The sequence below is a fragment of the Rhinopithecus roxellana genome, chromosome 9 (assembly GCF_007565055.1).
Source record: "Rhinopithecus roxellana isolate Shanxi Qingling chromosome 9, ASM756505v1, whole genome shotgun sequence".
Classification (NCBI taxonomy): domain Eukaryota; kingdom Metazoa; phylum Chordata; class Mammalia; order Primates; family Cercopithecidae; genus Rhinopithecus; species Rhinopithecus roxellana.
In genome coordinates, this window is record NC_044557.1 from 55,861,539 (window position 1) to 55,883,073 (window position 21,535).

The 21,535-nt window shown below is 38.2% G+C and overlaps 1 protein-coding gene across 1 annotated transcript in view; it reads right to left on the reverse strand.

Annotated features, from left to right (window-relative positions):
- The window catches only part of RUNX1T1 (RUNX1 partner transcriptional co-repressor 1), a 141,395-nt gene that overhangs the window by 31,661 nt on the left and 88,199 nt on the right, over positions 1-21,535 (reverse strand). The window contains 4 exon segments of the mRNA XM_010353343.2: positions 354-555; positions 1,117-1,202; positions 6,161-6,411; positions 18,867-19,048. Coding sequence (XP_010351645.2) covers positions 354-555; positions 1,117-1,202; positions 6,161-6,411; positions 18,867-19,048 — 721 coding nt within the window.

Below are 21,535 nucleotides of genomic sequence, written 5' to 3' on the forward strand. Positions count from 1 at the left end.
TGGAAGTGCCTAAGCCCCAGGCCCACTCCCTGAGATTGTTTTTGCTGTTTTGAGGCATTATGAAGGAGTGCAAGTTTTAGTTAAGCACATGAAATTTTGGTTCAGTGCTGAAACTCTGCCATCGGCTCAATACATTCACCTGGAAAAGGAATTTAAGTTTTGTAGCAATCTCTGTCTATGCCAATCTGCCCAAATTCCTAACAGACAGATAAGACATATTGGAGGATATGTAAATTGTTTATTGTCTTAAAATTCCTTGCATATCGTTTAATTTTAAAAGGAAGTTAAAAATAAAGTCAGCATTAACAGCATAAGAAATATGTGTTCGAGATACTCATCTGAAGAAAAGTTACCTAGTGTAACTGGGTCTGGGTTGACGGGACTCTGCTGCCTGGAGTGACTGCTGCTACTGCCGCCACCTTTTTTTAAGTCCTCGGCGTCACTGTATCGCCGGATCCAGTAATTCAGTTCTTCCCGGTCTGCTTCTTGACACCGCCTTAGTACGGTGAGAGATCGCCTTGTTTTTTCTACCATGTCCATTATGCAGTTTAACAGCTATGTGGGAAAGGGGAGAATAGGGAAGAGTATATAAATCATCACAACTAAAGATTTTACTGAATAGTGAAACAAACCATTTCAGGACAATGAAGGAAGCAATTTTATCCCTGAAGGTTTTGGTCTAGTATTTTCTATGGCTAGATTTGAATTTAGAGCCAAGAGATGAGAAAATTCAATGGGAATGAGAAGATGGATGTATGAACATGAGACAGAAGGGAAATTTCACCTGAAGGCACTATCGCCAGTAAATCCACCTCTCTAAATGCTAATCCCATTACTTTATAAATTAAATAACCTTTTCACAATAAAACAGTAGCCCACTGATCTGGCTTTGAGAATTCCTTTCCAAGATCTAAACATTTCTCTTAAGTGGCTTTCATATCAATTTAGAAATCAAATCCTACATTCTACTTCAAATATTCTCGCTCATTATTTTTTTCAAGGATAGCAGGAAACATAATACCTTCAAAGGATCACCACGCTTTTATTTTATCACATAACCTCACTCCAGTTGTTTTCCAAACATTTTTTAATCCCAAATGATTACTGATGTCTTACGTGGTCAAGATGTTTCCACTCTTCTGCCCATTCTCTGTCTGTTAGTCTGTGATCAATCATTTCTTCTTGACGTGTGCCATGCAACCCTACAAAAATAGAGAAGGCTGAATAACCCTAAAACGTTCAGTATACAACCCATACACACACAGACTCACAGCAAGGGCTATGTGGGCAAACTCAATGATGTAAAAATATATTTGATTTTGAATGGCATGAATCATACTTAGATTCAGAATTACCTAATAGGTTCCTCACAGAAAGATAAAATACTAGAACTAGAAGGAATTTTAGAGGTCAGCTGGTCAGAAGACTTTATTTTACACACAAGAGACAGTTAAGTGACACCAAGCCCACAGCTAGTTATCCACGCAACACTCTGTAAGTAAAAATATATTCTAACTCTTTTTTTTTTTTTTTTTTTTTTTTTTTGAGACTGAGTCTCACTCTGCCGCCCAGGCTGGAGTGCTGTGGCCGGATCTCAGCTCACTGCAAGCTCCGCCTCCAGGGTTCACGCCATTCTCCTGCCTCAGCCTCCCGAGTAGCTGGGACTACAGGCGCCCACCACCTCGCCCGGCTAATTTTTTTGTATTTTTTAGTAGAGACGGGGTTTCACCGTGTTAGCCAGGATGGTCTCGATCTCCTGACCTCGTGATCCGCCCGTCTCGGCCTCCCAAAGTGCTGGGATTACAGGCTTGAGCCACCGCGCCCGGCCTCTAACTCTTAATAAATACAAGAAACCACAAGTAGACATTAAGTGGTTTTTAAAGCATTGACGTCCTGCATTAAAAATAAAGACAGCATAAGTCCTTTTACATGGGAAGGGACATGCTTTCCCAAAACAAGCATGGTAAATTTTTCCACATTTCAGCCTTGTATAAATGAATACAATCCTAACACATATACCCACATGACAAAATTAGACCATGAAGAGAAGGCTTGTATAATATGGAGCTACATATACTCATTTGGTTTACCAAAAAATAAAAAATAAAAGTAAATTGGACATCCTTCATTACAAAATTAACATACAAGATATAATTTGACAAATATCATAAATTCAAGTGAACCAACTGAAAATCCTAATTTGAAGTCCATAAGACTTAATGCTCTTTAGCATCATAGTTAAGATACCACTATGAAAAAGTGATATATAAGTGTTTACCAAGTGAGCACCAATATTAACGAATTTAAGCAGTTAGCTAGGATGCTCATTAAAATAGGAAGTAAATGTGTCTCACTAAAAAGATGGGCTGAAAGGTTCCGATCAGAGAAACCTGGAAACGTGTTGTTCCTCTTACATATTCACTTTATATTCTGTTGGATAGGAAAGCCATTGAGCTGTAGCATTATTTTGCAATTTAAATGAACAAAACTATTATTTGTGGTTACCAATTCTCAAAATGTTACTCTGAACAGCAAATAAGGTTTCTTATAGTTTGGGTTTCTAGATAACTGGGCTACCTCTCTGTAGAACTTATGTAAGAATTAAATGACCAAACGAGTAATAAGACACTGAATTTTACTTTTTGTGAGATTTAAGTGGTTAGAAATCCCTTTTTTTCCCGCTGATTTACACAAATAAAGATGAGTCACATGACTCTGTTCAGCCAACCATGTAAAGAGATTTCATTTACAACTGATGGAAACGAACAAATTCATGACAACCCTTTCTCAGACTAACTGAAAAGCTAAATGCAAGATGCTTTGTACCACTCCTGTCCAATTAGAACATATTCTAAGATATATTTTAAAAGTTAAAATTGTCAATGCCACCTATTGGTTAAAAAGTAAAAGTGCAAATATGTTTTATTAATTTGCATAATATAAACACATTGGGAAAAACAGTACTTAGTTACTGCTCTGTTGTGATTATTTTAAGTTGAAATGTTTGCAAATATGTAATTTTTGTTAACTTCTTTGTTGCCTGTGTTTTAGGGAAAAACCACTACTGTTAAAATTAGTCACCATAGAAAACAACCAGAAAGTGATAAGGATATAAATGTGACAGTGACTGTCATGTTAGAGGCATCTGAATATTTGCCTTTAAGGACAAGAATTCCAGAGGTCTCAAAAGCTTGAAAAATTCAGCAGAAGAAATCAGTAATGACACAAGCTGTAACGCCTGGAGTAATATTAATGAGCAACAGGACATCTGTGGTAGTGGGATTTCAGCATTTGTGAAACAGTACTAAGCTTCATCTCATTTAAAAAGATACTAAGTGTATTAGAAACACGTTTGAGCTCAAGTACTTGCTGAAAAAATGTAAGATTCATTTGCTGTTTTTGAACTCTGAAAGTCATTTGTTAGATATAATCAAATCTTTAAAAATAAAAATTAAATCAAGATTTTACATTTACTAATTTCTCTATTTAAGATACTTAAATATTCAGCAGCACACAATTTTTATTTATAGTCATAATACCAGAGGGATGTACCAGGGGAAAATAGCTCATAATCATTAAATAGCTCATAATCACATTTTCATTTGTGGGAAATTTGACACTAATGTTGAGTCTTAACTGGTTATTTTGTTTTAGAATATTTTGACTAGGCTAAAACTCTAAGCTTACTTATAAACTAATGCTGCTAACAGGTTACGTTACTGAAGGATTCTAGTGAGTATATGTCCCTACACATAATAGGCATTTATAAATCGTACCAGACTAAGTGTATCTTTATGACAATTTTTATATTCTCAAAATGGCAGCCTGATGTAACACCATAATTTGTTGCTCATACATCAAGATTTTATTTTACATTAACACACACTAAACTCTGCCAGACTTTAGGGATGGTTTAGTAGCTGTACATATTTATAGAGATTAGCACTATTAGTTTTATAAGTGAATATAATTAAAAGGTAAGGAACATGGTCTGAAGAAAATCACATAAAACCAATGGATACAGATATAATTCATAAAGGGATATTTTACATTACTTAATGAAAACATAATCATTGCACATAAGTGTAATTACTTCCTTGCTGATTACTGTATAGTGCACTGGAACTAATATTTCACAAAATAGCACCTGCTGCCTAAGAAACAAGCCATTTGCTAACACATCTACAAAATGGGATCCCTTGACCTGGTCTCACCATGACCTGATGACTCCACTGCTATTTAAAAACATGCAATCATGGTTTTCAGTACTTAAGTCATAAATAAGTGCTAAGGCTTTGTGTAGAACGGAATTGTTATCACATTTGATTTTGGGGTCCAAATGTCAATCCAGATCAAGAAATAGCATAACCACCTTTGAAAGCTCTTCAGAAATAGTACCTGCGAGAACATTAGACAGATTGGCTATTAAGAAAGCACAAATTATATGCTTAGCCATTTGTCTGACACACTATATAAACATAGAAATTACTGTTGTGGAGAACCAGAACTACTAATTTACTATCTTACAACCAAAGCTTCAATCGCCCCTCCCCTCATCCTGACTCTCTTTCTGCTTTCTGAACATTTGGGGTGTTGGGCGTAGAAAGGCAAAAAAGGCCCTACACGTGGAGCCCCTGTTTGCTAGAAACACACTTGGAAATCGAATGCAAACTTTATATATTAGACTCTCTCTGACTGTGGCTAAAAACAAAAAACAAAAACCACCATCACTGTAATCAAGTAGTGAATAACTGGCTGGCTGCATTCCCCAGAATTCTGTATCCTCAGCTCTGTTTTTGGGTTTTCTACTTGCACTTCATCCCCTGCTCTTTCTAGTGTACTAGTCACTAAGTCACCCGCATCAGGAAAGTTTGCCAGCAATTAGTTACAAGGTAGAGAAAGTCCTGTTGGTGGGTGATGTGGACACCGGAGATGGAAAAAGAAGAGGAGACTCACTATTGCTCTCAGTTAGACTCATCACTAATTAAGAATTGAAGGCACCCCAGTAATAGTGTACTTACTAATAACCCTCTGATACACTATCATCTCTACCACTGAACCACTAATCATGTGTTTAAAAACTTACCTTGTTCATCTTCTCTCTCATTTTTCATGGTAGACATTTGTTCTACAGAAGGCAATGTCTTCAAAATGCTTTACTACTTTTTTTTTTTTTTTTTTTTTGAGACAGGGTCTTGCTCTGCCACCCAGGCTGGGGTGCAGTGTGTGGGGTGCAGTGGCATGATCTCATCCCACTGTAACCTCTGATTCCTGGGCTCAAGTGATCCTCCTGCCTCAGCCCCACAGGTAGCTGGGGCTAAAGGAGTCCACCACCATGCCTGGCTAATTTTGTAATTTTAGTAGAGATGGGATTTTGTCACAGTGCCCAGGCTGGTCTCAAACTCCTGAGCTCAAACTCATCTACCCATGTCGGCCTCCCAAAGTGCTGGGATTATAGGCGTGAGCCACTGCACCCAGACAAAATGCTTTACTTCTAATAGTTTTATGCAAAGAAGGAATGAACACAGGGAAATAGAACACATATTTGCCCAAATTCACTTCTTCAGTATTCCAATCCTTGACCCAAAATTGTCAATATTAACTTTAATCACTGGCATTTTCAAGTAAAAAAAAGTACCAAATCATTCCTCAGGAAATATCTGTTAAGCCACAGATAGCATACCATATCATACTTTGGAAATATGGAATATCATAGAGGCTCGAAAAAAATCAAAATAAACGTAGAGACTATCTGAAACAAAAGACACAATGCAAGAAAATAAAGTGATTTTTACAAATATTTGTGGCAGGCAGACTGCATATGAAGTCTTGTGTTAAAAGAGAATTCAAGCTAAAAATTTATTTTGCGTTTGTTACCAACACAACAATTGAGGGTCTTGTATTAATATAGATGCCCTCCTCCAAAGAAATTTAGTGTACTGTCATAAAGAATACAAGTGATTAGGACAGAGAGAGCGCACAGCTGTGGAAAAGTCTATTAATATCAATCAAGTTTTTTCATAAAGGAGATAATATAAAGCAAGATAAGATAATTTTTATCCCTATCACAGATTTCAAGCCTGAAGTTCAGTTCAGAAGTAATGGTGCAAGTCTTCAAGCACCCAATCCCATAAGAAGTGAACAGATCCTTCAGTCTTACCCATAGGTCTGTTTCTGTCCCTGAGGTCCCTGTGGCTGGGGTGTCGATAGGAGTCCCTGTAGTGGTGGGCAATGGCCATATCATCCAAACGGTAATGCTGAGGTGGAGGTGGGGTGGGGTGAGGCAGGCCATTGGGCTGGTAGGATAAGCCGTTATTTGGACTGTACCGCTGGCCTGGGCTAATAGTGCATGGTCGCTTGCTTGGATGTTCTGAGTGCAAAGGCTCTCTGTCAAAGCCATTTTCTTTGGTTCTAAGAGGGAAAAAACAAGAGTTTGTTTCATCATCTATTCAGAAATCAGCACAGTTCAGTCACTCATATTTTAGCTTGGAATAAAGACAGAATATTTTTTATTGACCAGAAACCTTCTAAACTCAGCTTCCCAGAAAACATACGGGAATTCACTGAGACCTGTGTCGAGACCTAAATGATCACAAGCCTGCAGATAGGAGAAAATGCTTCACTTCTCATCAAATTAGCAAATATCTTTTCAGTTGAAGCTCATGTGGTTAAGTCACAAACAAGAGGAAACTCAAGTCTCCTGTAGATAACATTTTCATTCAAAAAACAGTGCTTGATTTCTAACAAGTTACCCTAAGACCGACTATATTTGATGAAGAGTCATCAAGGTAAAACATCACCACTCTCTTGATGAACACTTGAGCTACACCTATTCTGCTTGGTATCTGACTTCTGTGTCAGAGAACATCTAAGAACTGTGTTGTTCAATACATTAGCTACACGTGGTTGCTTAACTTAAAATGTAAGTTACTTAAAATTAAATAAAGCTTAAAATTCAGTTCTTCAGTATCAGCAGCCACATTTCATGTGCTCAACAGGTACGCGTGGCCAGTGGCTTCAGTAGTGGACTGCACAGATATATAACATTTCCATCATCACAGAAAGTTCTACAGGAAAGTAAGGATCAAACTGAGTGAATACAGTATGCAATGCAATGTCTGGGACCTTGACATTATCTTGAGTCACCAAGGTAATCAATCAGCAGTCATACAGAGCTAGCCTGGACTAGAAGGAAGATCTAGGTCAACCCCCTTATTTTAAAGTTGAGGAAACACATACCCAGAGAGCTAATGTATCCTGTCTGGGGTTATCAGGTCATACGGCAGGACGGGAACACCCTGACGACACATCACCATGTGATGCACAGGACTCCGAACTCGGCTTTCAGAAGGAATGCATTCTATAAATAAGACCTGATAACTAGTCACGATTCCTTGATTCTCAAATAAATGTAGGACTCAAGAAGTAATTTCTGGCTGTATATACTTCTACTGCTTAGAGACTAGCCCCTAATATATTCAATAAGATAGAAACAAACCATATTCAACTTTGACTGTAATCACTGCCCCCAAACTTACTTTTTACTTACAAGACCGGCACTCTTATCTTTAGACAGGTGGTAACATCTATTTTCTCAGGGACATTTTCTCATAAGAATTCTACTGGTTCACAGTGGCTACAGACTTCTACATGCCTTCTTTATTTTAGGTAGTAAAATAACAGCATAGAGGCACTTTTTCTACTTTCCTGGCATCTACTGACAGCATCTAGTCTTTGTCTGATAATACTAGAGCAATCTAGGTGGAAACTGAATCAACAGAGATGATCAGGGGCAACAGGATTCTACAATGAACCATCCTTTATGCCCCTTTAGGGTGGGCCCCGCAGTGACAATTCATACACACCAGGTTGAGAAGAATAAAGGACTTAGAGACAGATGGTAAAGACACAGAAAGAACTCAGGGTAAATCTTCAGAGTTTTATGTTAAAGAACATGCCCACTACATACTAAGAGGGATGCCCTATTCTGAATAGACTGGCCAATATTGGAAATGATGGTAGAGCATAGCCCCCAAGGGAGTGGCAGCCAGGAATCCTAATTCCACTCCCATCAAAGTATGTGTCTACACTAAAACATACTGACTCCTTACATATTGATCATTGATATCAGACTAAAATATCCAGTGTAGCTGAGACATTACCTAATTGCATTGCTTTAAAATAATTTTTAAAAGTGAACTGAAACATTCTAGATACTGCTTTATCTTCTAAGAGTATACCCATGTGATTCTAATCTGTATTTGCATATCCTACAAATTTCTCAGTAATACACTTCAATATTCAATGCATATTATCAGCATAAATCAGTTGGAAAATACTGAAGACTATTAGCGGCTATGAACATAATGCTAACATAGCACCTACCTTACTGGCAGTGTGGTGTAGTGGAAAGAGCACTGGATTGGGAATCAAGAGACCTGAGATCTAGTCCTGGCTCTTCCATGACTAGCTGTGTGACCTTGAGCAAGTCACTTAACCTCTCTGGACCTCAGTTTATTCATCTGTAAAACGAAAGGGTTGGACTAGATCAGTGGTTTTCAAACTGTGCCACCTGAGGTGCTTAAGGGATTCTGTAAGCAATGAAGAACTTTTCCCCCAAAGAATCAAGATTCTCAAGATTTAAAGTGCCAGAGGAACCCACTTCTTATTATCTGTGTTAATCATCGGGGTTCCACTTAAGATTTCATTTTTAAAGGAAAAAGTCTGCGGCTAAAATTAAGTTTGAAAACCACTGGACTAGATGATTTCTGCAGTCCCTTTTAGTTTGCAAACTCTGCAATTCAAGTATTTTATATTTACAGCTAAATATCATAGTTATGCAGATCAAAACACACAGTGCTGATAGTCCTCTGCCCAAACCGTAAGTACCTAAGGCAATCGCCTTAGCCAAGTTCTCTGTTCCTTGGTTTGAACAATTTATTATTTATACCTTATTTTTTGTGCAAAAATAAGAAAACATCCTCTTATCTCAGTGCAGCCCCTGTAGAATTTCTAAATAATGAAACATCTTTCTTTGACCTATTTGGGTCAAACCACCCCAACTTACTAGTTTTCTCTACCTTGATCAATGAAAACAACAACATTGGAATAATTTTTACAATTTTTAAATGGTTAGATACGCTATTTATCTTCATCCTTAGAAGAACCCTTTGTTCAGTGCTATTACTTCAATGACCCAATTAAATGGGAGGAAAAAAGCATTATTTTTTCCTAAAGCAAGGGCAGTAATGTCCTAAAAGGCAGGCTAGGGCCCGAGTCTGTTCTCTCATTTCAATCAGGTCTTACTGTCCTATCCTGGGGCCCATCACCCTGCTAGCTACTGAAATAATAAAGCTCATGACCTCACAAGGGTAGTTTACATTCTAACAGTTGTGAAACATTAACACTTGCAGAGGTGTGGTGACTAATACCTGTAGTCCTGGCACTTTGGAAGGCTCCAGGAGGAAGGATTGTTTGAGCACAGGAGTTTGAGACCAGCCTGGGCAACATAGTGAGACCTTGTCTCTACAAAAAATAAAAAAATTGGCTGGGCATGGTGATGTACACCTGTAGTCCTAGATACTCAGGAAGCTGGGGCAGGAGGATCACTTGAGCCTGAGATTGAGGCTGCAGTGAGCCATGATCATACCACTGCAGTCCAGCCTGAGCCACAGAGTGAGATCCTCTTTCAAAAAGAAGGGGAAAAAAAGAAAATACAAAAACTTCCACTGTCCACAGAAATAAAGCTATGAAGGGTCTCTCTGGTGCTTCCTCAAATTACTAATATCTACTTATAAGGCCAGTTCTATTTAAAGCATGTATGTTCAGAAGGGTAACTCAAACAACTGCCATTTGTCTGTCTGCTTCTTAGAAATGCCTACAACTACCTATATCTCATTTGCTTGGGTGAACTCCATATTTGCATTCTTCGTTGCCCTTTTCAGTGTATTAGGCAAAATTAGCAAAGACTTTTCATTGTCCCATACCAGTATACCCATGAAATAACTCAAATTCTAGTCGAAATTTGAAGTGAGAAGTCTGTTATGTCTTAAGTATTTCTGAAAGATTTTATTTGTTTTTTAAGTCTACCTGAGGATGTTCTATCTCCTTACCAGGAGACATTTTCCTCAACACAATGTAACCACTTCAACATTTAGATCCCAATCGTTTCTCTCTCGAGGTTTAATGTTCTAAGGGCAGGGGATCCTTAGGACTCAGTTGTGTGATCTCCAGTTACTATCCTTCTGGCTTCAGTATTCTGCTCAGTGAAATGGGACTAATAGAAAACATCACTTGTAGAAACAAATTAAGAGGCAACCTAATTTATACTTTACCCCATCTCAGGCTCTTTTTTTTTTCTTTTTTCTTTTCTCCAGCTCCTCAATAACAGAAACTGTAAACTATTAGGAAAAGAAAATAAATGTCCTTTAAAAACTACATGAGGCTGGGCGTGGTGGCTCATGCCTGTAATCTCAGCAGTTTGGGAGGGTGAGGTGGATGGATCACTTGAGGTCAGCAGCTTGAGACCAGCAGCTTGAGACCAGCCTAGCCAACATGGTGAAACCCTGTCTCTACTAAAAATACAAAAATTAGCCAGGCGTGGTGGAGCATGCCTGTAGTGCCAGCTACTCGGGAGGCTGAAGCAGAAGAATCACTTGAACCTGAGGCAGGGAGGTTGCAGTGAACCAAGATCATGCCACTGCAGTCCAGACTAGGTAACAGAGCGAGACTCCATCTCGAGGAAAAAATAAAAATAAAAACAAAAACTCTACAAGAAATATTTTTAAAATGATGATTAGCTAGTGTGTGCTGGTAATCCCTTAGTAACATTTATATAAAACAGTGTAACATTCAAGGAAACAGGGAAGTATGAAAAAAATCCATCATAAAATCATGACAATAAGTAGAACAAGAGGACAAATCTCCATGGCAGAAGTGGGTGTAAGTTTTTTTCTCTACATTAAGACTTTTTTTTTTTTTAATGTGAGGAAATACCACTATAAATATTGTTTTAGGGGAAGGCAAATTGATAGAGCACAATAAACCTAAGAAAGAAGAAACTTAGGCCGGGCGCAGTGGCTCAAGCCTGTAATCCCAGCACTTTGGGAGGCCGAGACGGGTGGATCACGAGGTCAGGAGATCGAGACCATCCTGGCTAACACCGTGAAACCCCGTCTCTACTAAAAAATACAAAAAACTAGCTGGGCGCGGTGGCGGGCGCCTGTAGTCCCAGCTACTCGGGAGGCTGAGGCAGGAGAATGGCGTAAACCCGTGAGGCGGAGCTTGCAGTGAGCTGAGATCCGGCCACCGCACTCCAGCCTGGGCGATAGAGCGAGACCCCATCTCAAAAAAAGAAAGAAGAAACTTAAATTCTAATATTCATCCTGTTATTTATTTATTTAAATAAATTATGTGCCTTATGCACTCACTTATCTGAGTTTTGACAGACATTTCACAAGTCCAAACTGGCCTCATTTCTCTTTTGCTTTCTGTACCATCTTCTACCTAGTCACCCAAGTAGAAACTTGAAGTCACTCTACAACTTTCTTTTTCAAATCCAAGTCCTATTGCTGATCTCAAGCATCTCTACACGGGTCCCTCCTTCCAGTCCCAGGATACCTTTGTCTTGGCCCTTGTCACACCACGGTCCCACTTTACCAGTATCCCCCAGAGTCACCGGCCCCAGATTTGTTCGCTGTTTGTCTCAGCAGCCCAGCCAAGTCCCATCCCTAGACTGTAGTTCCTTGAAAAATGAGTAGAAGTGAGACACTGGGTCTAAAATTCTTTTAAGACCAGGCATTAAAGACTTACTTTATTTTATTCTTATATTTTAGAAGTCTGTATCTAAATCTTAGGATGGTAGTTCTATTAAACACAGACTAAAGACCTTAATAACATCAAAGACATCTTCCTTTCCTTTTCTAACACGTGCAGTTTAAGACTGCCATAGAAGGACTAGACATTGAATCAAGGGGGGGGGGGCAATCATTCTCATCATCATTATTTTTAAAACATAATTCAGCAAAAGGTCTCTTCAGAAATGGTTACGAAAGAGGTGACTTTAGATATGAGTTTCACATAATACACTTTTATTGGTACTGAATAAGATATTGAAACAAAATACATTACAAACTCCCCAGCGTCCTTAAAAAGAAAATCAAACTAAAGGAGAGAAACACCTTTAACCTCTCCATTGCTAAACAACCACCTAGGAGTGAGAAGTTTCTGAGCAGTGTGCTAATACTTTTAGAAGTAAATAAGAGGCAGGTGGATACTTGCCACTCCAGACACACAAATGTGATGCCCAGCCCTTCAAGGATTGCAATATGCAGGTTGGGGGAGCCATGTGAGCCTTCCCTCCAGCAGCGAGAAGGTAGAATGCTTCCGTCACATGTCTGAAGCTGACCATCTGCTCAACAGTTAGGCTGTCTGTTAGTGGCTGTTCCCCTTGCCTTCTCTAATCTCTGCCACTGCTGAAGTATTCAATTTCTGCTGCTCCTGCTGTTTGGAACTCTGCTTTCTTATTCGAATCTGTCATCTGTATGTTTCTATTGGAGCCCTCCAGTTTTTTCTGGTCAGTGAACCAATCACTGCATTTGGTTCCTGGGCTGTCTGTGGCTGTTTTTATTATATTTCAGAGATGCATTTTTAAACCAAATAAATAAATAAAGATGCCCGGAAGAGAGACCATTTAATAGCCCGGAAGAGAGACCATTTAATACACTACTAAAAATGACTGCATTAAGTTTAATTTGAATTATTTGATCAATAGCAGTTTTTGTTCTGTTTGTAGTGTTCTGCTTTGTTTTAGGTCCCCAGTATGTGCAATGCACTATCCTGTACTTCAGTGGCAGTACAAAGATGAGAGAAACATGGTCCCTCAACCTTCCATAAGATTATTATTTAGGGCAGACTTTAATTCTTTACCATTAAAATGATTTAATTGGAGGTACAAGACTTCTATACTTTCATACAGGACATGTATACAGAAGGTACCATTAAAAACAGAACAAATGTGGTATGTGAGAGCACAGTGAGAGATTACTCCAGAATATGTACTCAAAAAGACAGAGGTTTTGGAGTCACATGGACGTGGCTTCAAATTGTGGCTATGCTATTTGCTGGCCATATGAACTCAACAGGCTGAATCCCCTAAGAGCCTCAGTGTTTCTGCCTGCAAAATGGGAAATGATTATCCAAAGCTATGGAGAGAACTATAGGAAAGAATCTAAGAAAAGAGCCTAACGTGAATTTGGCATTCAATAAGTTAATCAAAGCACTTTGTTTTCAAGCAGGCGCATTCAGAGGCTAACGGTACAGAATCACGGCTATGAGAGCACGGGCGTTTGAGTCCTAGGGAACCTAGGGTCAGAATCCCATTAGGGCTTCTGACAAGCCATGTGACTTCACACACATTATTTGGCCTTCTTGAGTCTATGTCATAGGATTGTGAGGAAATGAATGCTATATGTTAGTCTGTCAATTATTTAGCACAGGGCCCAGCATACCTGAAGTGCTCAGTAAACAGTAACCATTATTATAGTATTTATAATTGGGAAGCTTTCATTCAAATAGTAGATATTCAGTTAGGCTGTGAGGTATTAATAGAATTACGACACAAAAGAACTAGGAAAGACAGCAGAAACCATCAGCTGGAATACAGATTAAGAAGTGAGGAGTATGCAGTAAGGTTAGACCCTAACAAAGCAGCAAGAAATCAGGCTAACAAGTTAAAGTTGAAGCTGGAATGTGGAGAGAACAAAATGCCCTCTATAATTTTGTGCTGGGCACAGTGGCTCATGCCTGTAATCCCAGCACTTTGGGAGGCCGAGGTGGGTGGATCACCTGAGGTCAGGAGTTCGAGACCAGCCTGGCCAACATGGTGAAACCCCGTCTCTAATAAAAACACAAAAAATTAGCCGGGCGTGGTGGTGGTCCCCTGATGTCTCAGCTACTTGGGAGGCTGAGACAGGAGAATCGCTTGAACCCAGGAGGTGGAGGTTGCAGTGAGTCAAGATTCCTCACCGAAGCCTGGGCAACAAGGGCAAAACTTCATCTCAAATAAATAAATAAATAAATAAATAAATAAATAAATAAATAAATGTAATTTTGTGCTATTTCACTGAAAGACCTCCCAATTGATGTGACTAATATTTTTAAAAATCACTCCTTGCAACTGTGGAATACATAATAGAAGGAACGCAAACTAGAATGTATAAATTGACATAAAATCCCTACTTTTTTTCATAGAATACTGAATGCAGGTTATACAAATTTAATTCTTATTTGCACAATTGACCCTACAATTCCTTGAAAAGCATATCTATCTTTTCTTTTAGAAAGATAAAAATAGTGAAATCTCCTTCATTTTACAGAAACAAACAAAAAAATGGACCTAGTCGGTTTAGTTGGTGTGTACTGTTGTAACAAATCTTACAAATACAACCAATATGATTTCAAAATGATTGCCTTTGACCCTCCAACCTTCAGCATTTTCTAACTGACTCATTAAGTCAGGAACACAGGCTAGCTGTGGCTCTTCTATCGTTAAAAAGATATATAAAACCTCAGAATGTTATACTATGGCATCTACCCACTTGAGCAACTATAGAAAATAAATGAGGGAAAGTAAGGTGTAAAAAGAGAAGCTTAAGTCTTAGTTGAGTTTCCTTATTTAAATTCTGCACATTGAAACATATTTTATGCAACTGGAAGATTTCAAGTATGCAAATATGCTTGTTTCTCACTAAGAAACTTTGCAACACTAGGCAAGTTCTTTGGGCCTTACTTTGTGCAAGAATAAAGAGATGGGAGCCAGTTGGGTGTGGTGGTGCACACCTAGGTCCTAGCTACTCAGGAGCCTGAGGCAGCAGGTTCACATGAGCCCAGGAGTTTGAGACCAGCCTGGGCAACATAGCTAGACACTGTCTTAAAAAAAAAAAAAAAAAATACAGATAACATCCCATGAGCAAATCCATAAATTTAAAGTATGTGTAATTGTTTTTTCTTTTGGTATGAAATGCAAAAAGGCAGGGTGTGGTGGCTAATGCCTGCAATCCCAACACTGTGGGAGGATCACATGAGACCAGGAGTTCGAAACCAGCTTGGGCAACACTGCAGACCATGCCTAAGGGAAAAAAAAAAAAAAAAAGAATGGGGCCTGGTGTATCCATAAGATCCCTCCCAGGTGACAAATTACATATCTCTAAAGTTCATGCAAGTCTTTTTAGAGAATAATGTTTAATTCTTGGGGGAGGAGGAAATACATATTAATCCAACTACATGGCCTTTGTATTGAAAGTTTAGAAGTGTTAAACTGAGAGTAATGTAAAGCATAATCACATTAAAATAATGACATGTAAGAAGGGGATGAATACTTAACATCAATCATTTGAGATAGTAGGGGGAACAAAATGGGAAACAAAACAACAACGTGGTACCTATACAAAAGCAAAGATTATTTGATTTAATTTCTTAAGCAAGAAAAACCCTAAATCAGAAAAGTAGCATAACAGGTGAGAACATGATACTAAAGGCAAATTAGATAAAAAAGCTGTGATATCAAAGCTCTGAGAAAAGAAAGACAGCAATGATAATCATCCTAACATAATTATTTTCTTTAAATCTTAATAATTTTAATCCATTCTGCAGTCTCAAAGAAAGAAAGCATTATCTAACAGTTCTTTTCCTTCCTCCTACACAAAAGTGCTTGTGTCTTTACGAGCCACCACGGTGAGCAGTTTTAAAGAGTGCTCTTAGCTTCTACTCTCTATCTGAGAGAGTGTTCATTTCGTTTACATGGCTCCAAAGCAAAAGACTGCATTCCCTTCTTCAGCACCTCCCACCACAGCATGGTAGAAGAATAAATGTTTACTATAAATAACTGACTTTTACATATTAACAAAGAATAGAAATCAGAATTTTCTACTTAGTTTCCCTAATATTTTGGGAAAGAAATAACATAATTTTATAACAAAAATTGTCTTTTTCTACTTTGGGTTCTACAGTATTCTCTCACAGACCTACAAAATCAGTACACTTGTTCAGAGACACTCCCCAGAGCTATATTTAAAAGAAAGTAGAAAACATTTCACTGTTCCATACAAGAAGAAAAAAAAGAAAAGATTTCATAGACTTCCCTTTCTATTCTCATTTCTCTGTAAATAACAATAATGTTTAAAAAAAGAAAAAAACATAACCAGTGACAATCATATTTAAGGACAAGAAGAAAGTTAAATTTGCCAAAACCCATCCCTGAAACACGTGATGACTGTTTAGTACATTAACTCAGCAATCGTCACAGAATTTAAGCTCCCAAAGTTGTAAACAAAATATAGAGCGCTCTTTTGTTCATGACATGTCATGAACAAATTACCAAAATGTGTTTTCTCCTCAGGTGTCAGTTTTTCCCTCTTTTAGTGACTGATGGCTCCCAGTGTTATTACAGAAACAGATTGATCTTTTTAATGAGCCAGTTTAATAGACTCCAAAATCTCACCGTGGCTGCTCATCCATGTCAGACCATATGTACCAACAAAACATTCAGTAAAACAAAAAAAGCTCTGCTGTCAGACAGCTCCATACTCTATAAAATTTCATATAGTAGATCTGGATATACAGATAAATAACCAGAGAAGAGGAAAATGCATATGCAAACAAGATACAGAAAATATATGCAAAAAGAAAAAATACTGTAGAGGCCCATATTTTCTTGGCTCTGATCAAATTCCCACAAGATACAAATGTATTTACACAACATATTCTCATTACCCTTCCTCCTAACTCTAAGGAAACCCATTTGCCATCTTTGCGATATAATCTATATTTCAGTGCTCCATTTGATAAAGAATATTCCATCCAAAGATCAACCATGTGAACTCTGACTCTGGCAACCATCATGAAAAACCAAAGGGAAAATCAGACCAAAGGCTCTTTTTAGGAGAGTTCTACCTGACTGAATGCATACACCGATGCATGCACAGCAATGGAGCATCAAAACAAGAATGCTGAGCATCTGCGGAATTTAAGATGAAGTTTTCACATCAATGTTAACATACTGCCCAGCACTTACCTTAGGACTGTCCAATGATAGTCTAAAGTCACGATACATTCAAACATAAAATACTGGGAAAGAGCTAGTGAGAAAACAGTTGGAAATATAGAGAAATGATTGAAACAGATTTCCATATTCCGTTATGGTTATTCAGCAGTGAGGAATGCCAGAGTAAGTTGTGTGCATTTTCAATTTTGCCTACAGGATCATCTCTACATTTATTTTAGCTATCTAAACCTTTCCCTGTTACACTCCCCCCATCCCAAAACCCTAAATACATTTCCTTCTTCCAGTTTTCCACTGAGTCTTTCCTTCATTCTTTCATCATGGAGCTAAAATAACTCACTATCTGTATGTCATACTCATTTCCTGCAGGGTAAATGGGTTCAGGTCAAACAGGAACGCACATGTAAATCATCTAATGTTGAGTCACCTCTTGGTTTTCAGTATCATGTGGACACACCACTCAAGCATCAGGATTAAGCAGTTCCCTTTAAAAGCTAAAATACTAAGTGCTCTATTTCACTCTTCAATGTGACCAAGAAAATACGAGTTGTAAGAATAAGAAAGTAGCTCTGTTTGTGGGTCACAGATGAAGGTAGGCCTACAATATGTCAAAAGGAGACTAATATTTAACTGTTTGCTTTAGAAATTTTAAACTATTAAGAGGTTCTATGTCAAGAGGAGCAAAATTCCAGAGATTGTAGCATAAAAACTGCTTAACAGAGGATTATGTAATAACAGTATGTAAACTGGCTAGCTTTTAAATAACATTCTGATTTGCAAAGCAGCTAATACATTTAAGGATAGCTAAGTCGGTCACAAATAGATGTCTCTGAGCAGCTCCAAAGATCTTAAGCTTCTATGAATGTGGAACATAACTGTGTCAGGGTGTTAACCTCTCGAAGGCTGTTACACCCATGCCTGATGAAATGCAGCAAAAGAGAATAGATAAGCAGAGAAAGAAAGCAAAATATATGCTAAATAAGTTTTTGAATATAGCTTCATTGTAAAAATCTCCGTATTTCAAAAATACTATGCAAAATGATGTTAATGAGACTGTGCATTCCTATATCAGAAGATACAGATGAGGATGAGGTATTCATAAAAATTATTTTACTATGGTAAATGGGAAATTTCATGTGTATGCTTTATTCAACAATTACTTTGTAGGGTTTAATGGAGAAGTAGTTTTATGTTACATTTCTTTGCATTCTCAGTTATGAGAGCACAGTATCTGATGGAACAGTATCTAACAAGTAAAATTTTCAGCAAAAATACTATCTATGGTCTCTACTGTATAACTCTTATCTTCACTTAGTTCATCTAGTGTCCCAGAAGTTTTCTCTTAGTTCATATACAAACCAAAACAAATAGCTACTGTACTGTGTTAAGAAATACATACAGACAAGCTTCAAAACCATCACATTTTAAGGAAACTAGGAACAGCCAATTTCAGAATATTGAAGTAAAATATGTGGTTGGGTTAAATTACATAATAAATGAGAATTTAAATACTGATGTGCATCTAAGAGCCATCAGTTGTACTTGGAAAATCTGAAAAATCATTCATCTTCACCATTTAGCTTTAATATTACAAGCAGAAAAGATTAATCTATACAAAAGCCAAACTGTCACAAGCCAGAGATTTAAAACTCTGTAAAATCCCAGGCCAGAGACAGATTCTCAAGATGGCCACAATGGCTTATTGCTATTGTGCAAGAGACATAGGCCGGCAGTTTAATTGTCACAATAAACGTATTAAACATTGAGGAAAAGGCCATGGTTCATCCAGGCTCCCCCTCCCTCTCACCTGTCTGGAGTTCGCCTCTTCCCGTTTTCGTTCACATCGAGAAGCAGCTCTGAGGAGTCAACAGGTGAGGTGGTGCTGGCATCCAGAAGCAGCTGTTCATGCTGGGCGAGGTACTGGGCAGGGTTCTGTTTGGCCAGTCTTGCGCAGTGGAGGAGCTCACGCTGCAGCAGGGGCAAGTTGGCCTGCAAGGGAATGACAGGAATGAGAGGAAGGACTGAAAGGCTTCTTCTGTCCTGTTGACTTACTCTGCTTTTTGAACACTGGAGCAGAGTATGCAATGCAGCTACATCAAAGGTCAAATGCATGCCATGGACTGGAACCACAGGCACAATTCTCAGCACTGGGTTACCATGTGCCCAGACTGCTCTAAGTGTGAGGTGACTGACCCTTGTATATTACCTTACCTCTCTTTTATTTCTTCACTGATAACATTGCGAGTGGCACATTATTTTTAGGGTCACGTTATACTCGAATATATGTTCTGCAGTATGTGAGAACCTAGCTCCAACAATAAGAACTTTTGTTCTCCACAGGGAAGATAAAGGGTATACAAAATATATACATAGTCCAATTGATTTCAGAATAGTTGCCCTGACACATTCAATTTTGTATCTGGTGACTCACAAAGGTCAAGCAGGCTAATCCTAGAAAGTATCTTTTATCAAGTACTAACTTAATGAAAATACACTTAAAAATATAGACATAAACATAGAGATTATTTTCCATAGTCATCAGGTTCAGACAACATTTAAGTAATGGCCTGGGTATAGTCACATATCCCAGATGGAATTCATGCATAAAGCAGTATATTCTAGTAGTCCTCAAAAGTAATCTACCTTCTTTGTATCAGTTTTATGCTAAGGAATGTATACACACACACACATACAGACACACACATATTTCTTCTAATGTTAGAAGAAACCCTGTATACTGGTCACTCTTCCTCCTCAGCTAGGTCAGCACCTTGAATAAAGAACAGGCTGGCTGATAGGCTGATCGGTAATTCTGGCAATCTCAAATGTAATAGGAGAGAAAGAGGCAATTTCACACATAGTAAAGGCATTAAAATGAAAACCTAAGAAGGCATTTTACTCTGAACTTACTTTGACATTATAAATCCAGATTGTCATTGCTTTCTCTCTCTCTTATTTTTATTATTGTTTGGGGAGGGGCAGTAAGGCAGAAGAAAGGAGAGGATACTGGGAAGAGTCATTAGCACTCATCCCCAATAACACTTAATTCCGGGAAAGATCAATCACATAAATCTCTTTGCAACTTGAAGATTTCATTTGCAGGAACCAGGTGCCATGTACACTGATTAACCCATCAGGTAGAAAAGCATTTCTGAATACAGGAGAGGTCCGAGTGACTCAATTTTTGGGCCCAAGAGCCTTAAAAAATAGCCCTCTAGAGAATCATGGACAGGAACTACGGCTGGCTACTTGTACCTCAAATCCATTTTTTTTTTTTTTTTCCATCAGTGCTCTTTATTTCTTTATGTAGAGCCAAGTTTCTGGCCTATATCATTTTCCTTTACTCTGAAGAACTCCTTTTAACTTTTCTTTTTTTTTTTTTTAAGTTCCAGGGTATAAGTACAGAGCATGTAGGTTTGTTACATAAGTAGATGTGTGCCATGGTCATTTGTTGCACCTATTAACCCATTATCTAGGTTTTAAGACCCATATATATTAGCTATTTGTTCTAATGCTCTCTCTCCCCTCACCCGCTAACCCCCCTCAAGTCCAGTTTTTAACAGTATCAGTCAAGAAACCATCTCATAATCACACCAAAGCATATTTCTACACAAGATATAAAATATTAGGGTATTTGCTAAAGATAAGTGCATGTCATACACTGTAACAATGGAAATGACTTCCTACACATAACAATGTTAAAATAAAACTCTTTGTAATTAGTAAAGATGCACATGTGGATAATATATTGTATATACATTTTTAAACTCTTTTTTCTCCTCAGTAAAAATAGAGTTTACATACCTTGTGTCATAAAATAATAAAGCAAAAATAACATTTCTATGTGAACATTTTTAAAGTTTTTAAAATTCATCTTGGGCCGGTGCAGTTGCTCATTCACGCCTGTAATCCCAGCGCTTCCAGAGGCTGAGGCGGGTGGATCACTTGAGGTCAAGGGTTCAAGATCAGCCTGGCCAACATGATGAAACCCCATCTCTACTAAAAATACAAAAAAATAGCTGGGCGTGGTGGTATGCACCTGTAATCCCAGCTACTTGGGAGTCTGAGGCAGCAGAATAGCTTGAAACTGGGAGATGGAGGTTGCAGTGAGCTGAGATCATACCACCACACTTGCCTAGGCAACAGAGCAAGACTCAGTCTAATTAAAAAAAAAAAAAAAATTATTCTGAAATACTGTCATGCACTGATTAACAATGGGGATACATTCTGAGAGATGCATTGTTACATGATTTCATCATGCAAACATCATAAGAGGGTACTTAAACGTAGTGCTACACACCTAGGATATATGGTATAGTCTATGGCTCCTAGGCTACAAACATGTACAGCATGAACTGTACTGAATACCATAGGTAACTGTAGCACAATGACAAGTATTTACATATCTGACCACAGAAAAACACTTCAGGAGGTCAAGGCAGGCAGGTCACTTGAGCCCAGGAGTTTGAGACCAGC